Below are 922 nucleotides of genomic sequence, written 5' to 3' on the forward strand. Positions count from 1 at the left end.
TGAACCTGCCAATATCAGGGTATAAACTGTATCAAGAGCCAGCTCTCCCTTGTGCGCAGAGGCAACCACAGCCAGACTCCGCAATGATAAGGACCCAGGCTGAGACTGAAGATCGGTTTTCCCCCGAAAGGTGCCCTGTGGCACATTCAGTGACAGGCAGTAAAGGACAGTTTCTTTGGGGAGTTAGAATTATGTTCTTCCAGTGGTTCAAGAGCTCAGCACCTGGTTTCCTACTAGCCACTTTCTTGTAGATCTCTCATTTCAGAGAAAAAGGTGCAGTGAAACTACCCTACTAACGCCACCCCTAAAGGGTTTGTTTTCTAATTTCTTTACCATATAAAAATTGTGCGTGTTTGAATTTTCCTTCAAAAGATGTATGTGTATTTCATTTTAGATGTTAATTATGGAGCAGCAGCTTTTCAGCATACGAGCATCAGGTCTGGCTGGTCTCTGGGCTCATTCCCATTCCAGAGAATAATCGATGTTCTGTGATGATTTCTAGCCAAGGTGGTCTGACAACCACCATGAATGACAGACAAGCCAGCTCTTAATGAACAAATAGACCTTATCATCACTGTCTGAATCCCAAGGCAATTTAATACACTTTTCTGCTGTGTATTAGGATGAATCAACTGCTCAGTCAAGAACTTCATGATTTTGTGCCCGTGATTTGGGGACCTGGCTGTTTCAGGACTTCTACCACTCTACCTATTCATTGTTCCTCTTATATAAACAAGCTCAGTGCCAGCAGACTTCAAATCTCATTGTTTGATCAGTTTACTTACAGCGAGAAGGTTCCGCATGCTCCTTCACATTCAGTCACGACAACTCTGTCCACGGATCGGCAGCCGTTATAGACGATAAAGTCCTCTCTCTCACGGACAGAGCACGGTGTGGAGCTTTCCAGAGGTGTACCTATAGG

The 922-nt window shown here is 44.5% G+C and overlaps 1 protein-coding gene across 1 annotated transcript in view; it reads right to left on the reverse strand.

The window, feature by feature from the left end:
• The window catches only part of LOC104495428 (intestinal mucin-like protein), an 11,289-nt gene that overhangs the window by 1,003 nt on the left and 9,364 nt on the right, over positions 1-922 (reverse strand). The window contains exon 13 of the mRNA XM_010138393.1: positions 786-915. Within this exon, the coding sequence (XP_010136695.1) occupies positions 786-915 (130 nt within the window). The remainder of the gene's footprint in view (positions 1-785; positions 916-922) is intronic.

Source organism: Buceros rhinoceros, unplaced genomic scaffold (assembly GCF_000710305.1).
Source record: "Buceros rhinoceros silvestris isolate BGI_N320 unplaced genomic scaffold, ASM71030v1 scaffold9706, whole genome shotgun sequence".
NCBI classification, from domain to species: domain Eukaryota; kingdom Metazoa; phylum Chordata; class Aves; order Bucerotiformes; family Bucerotidae; genus Buceros; species Buceros rhinoceros.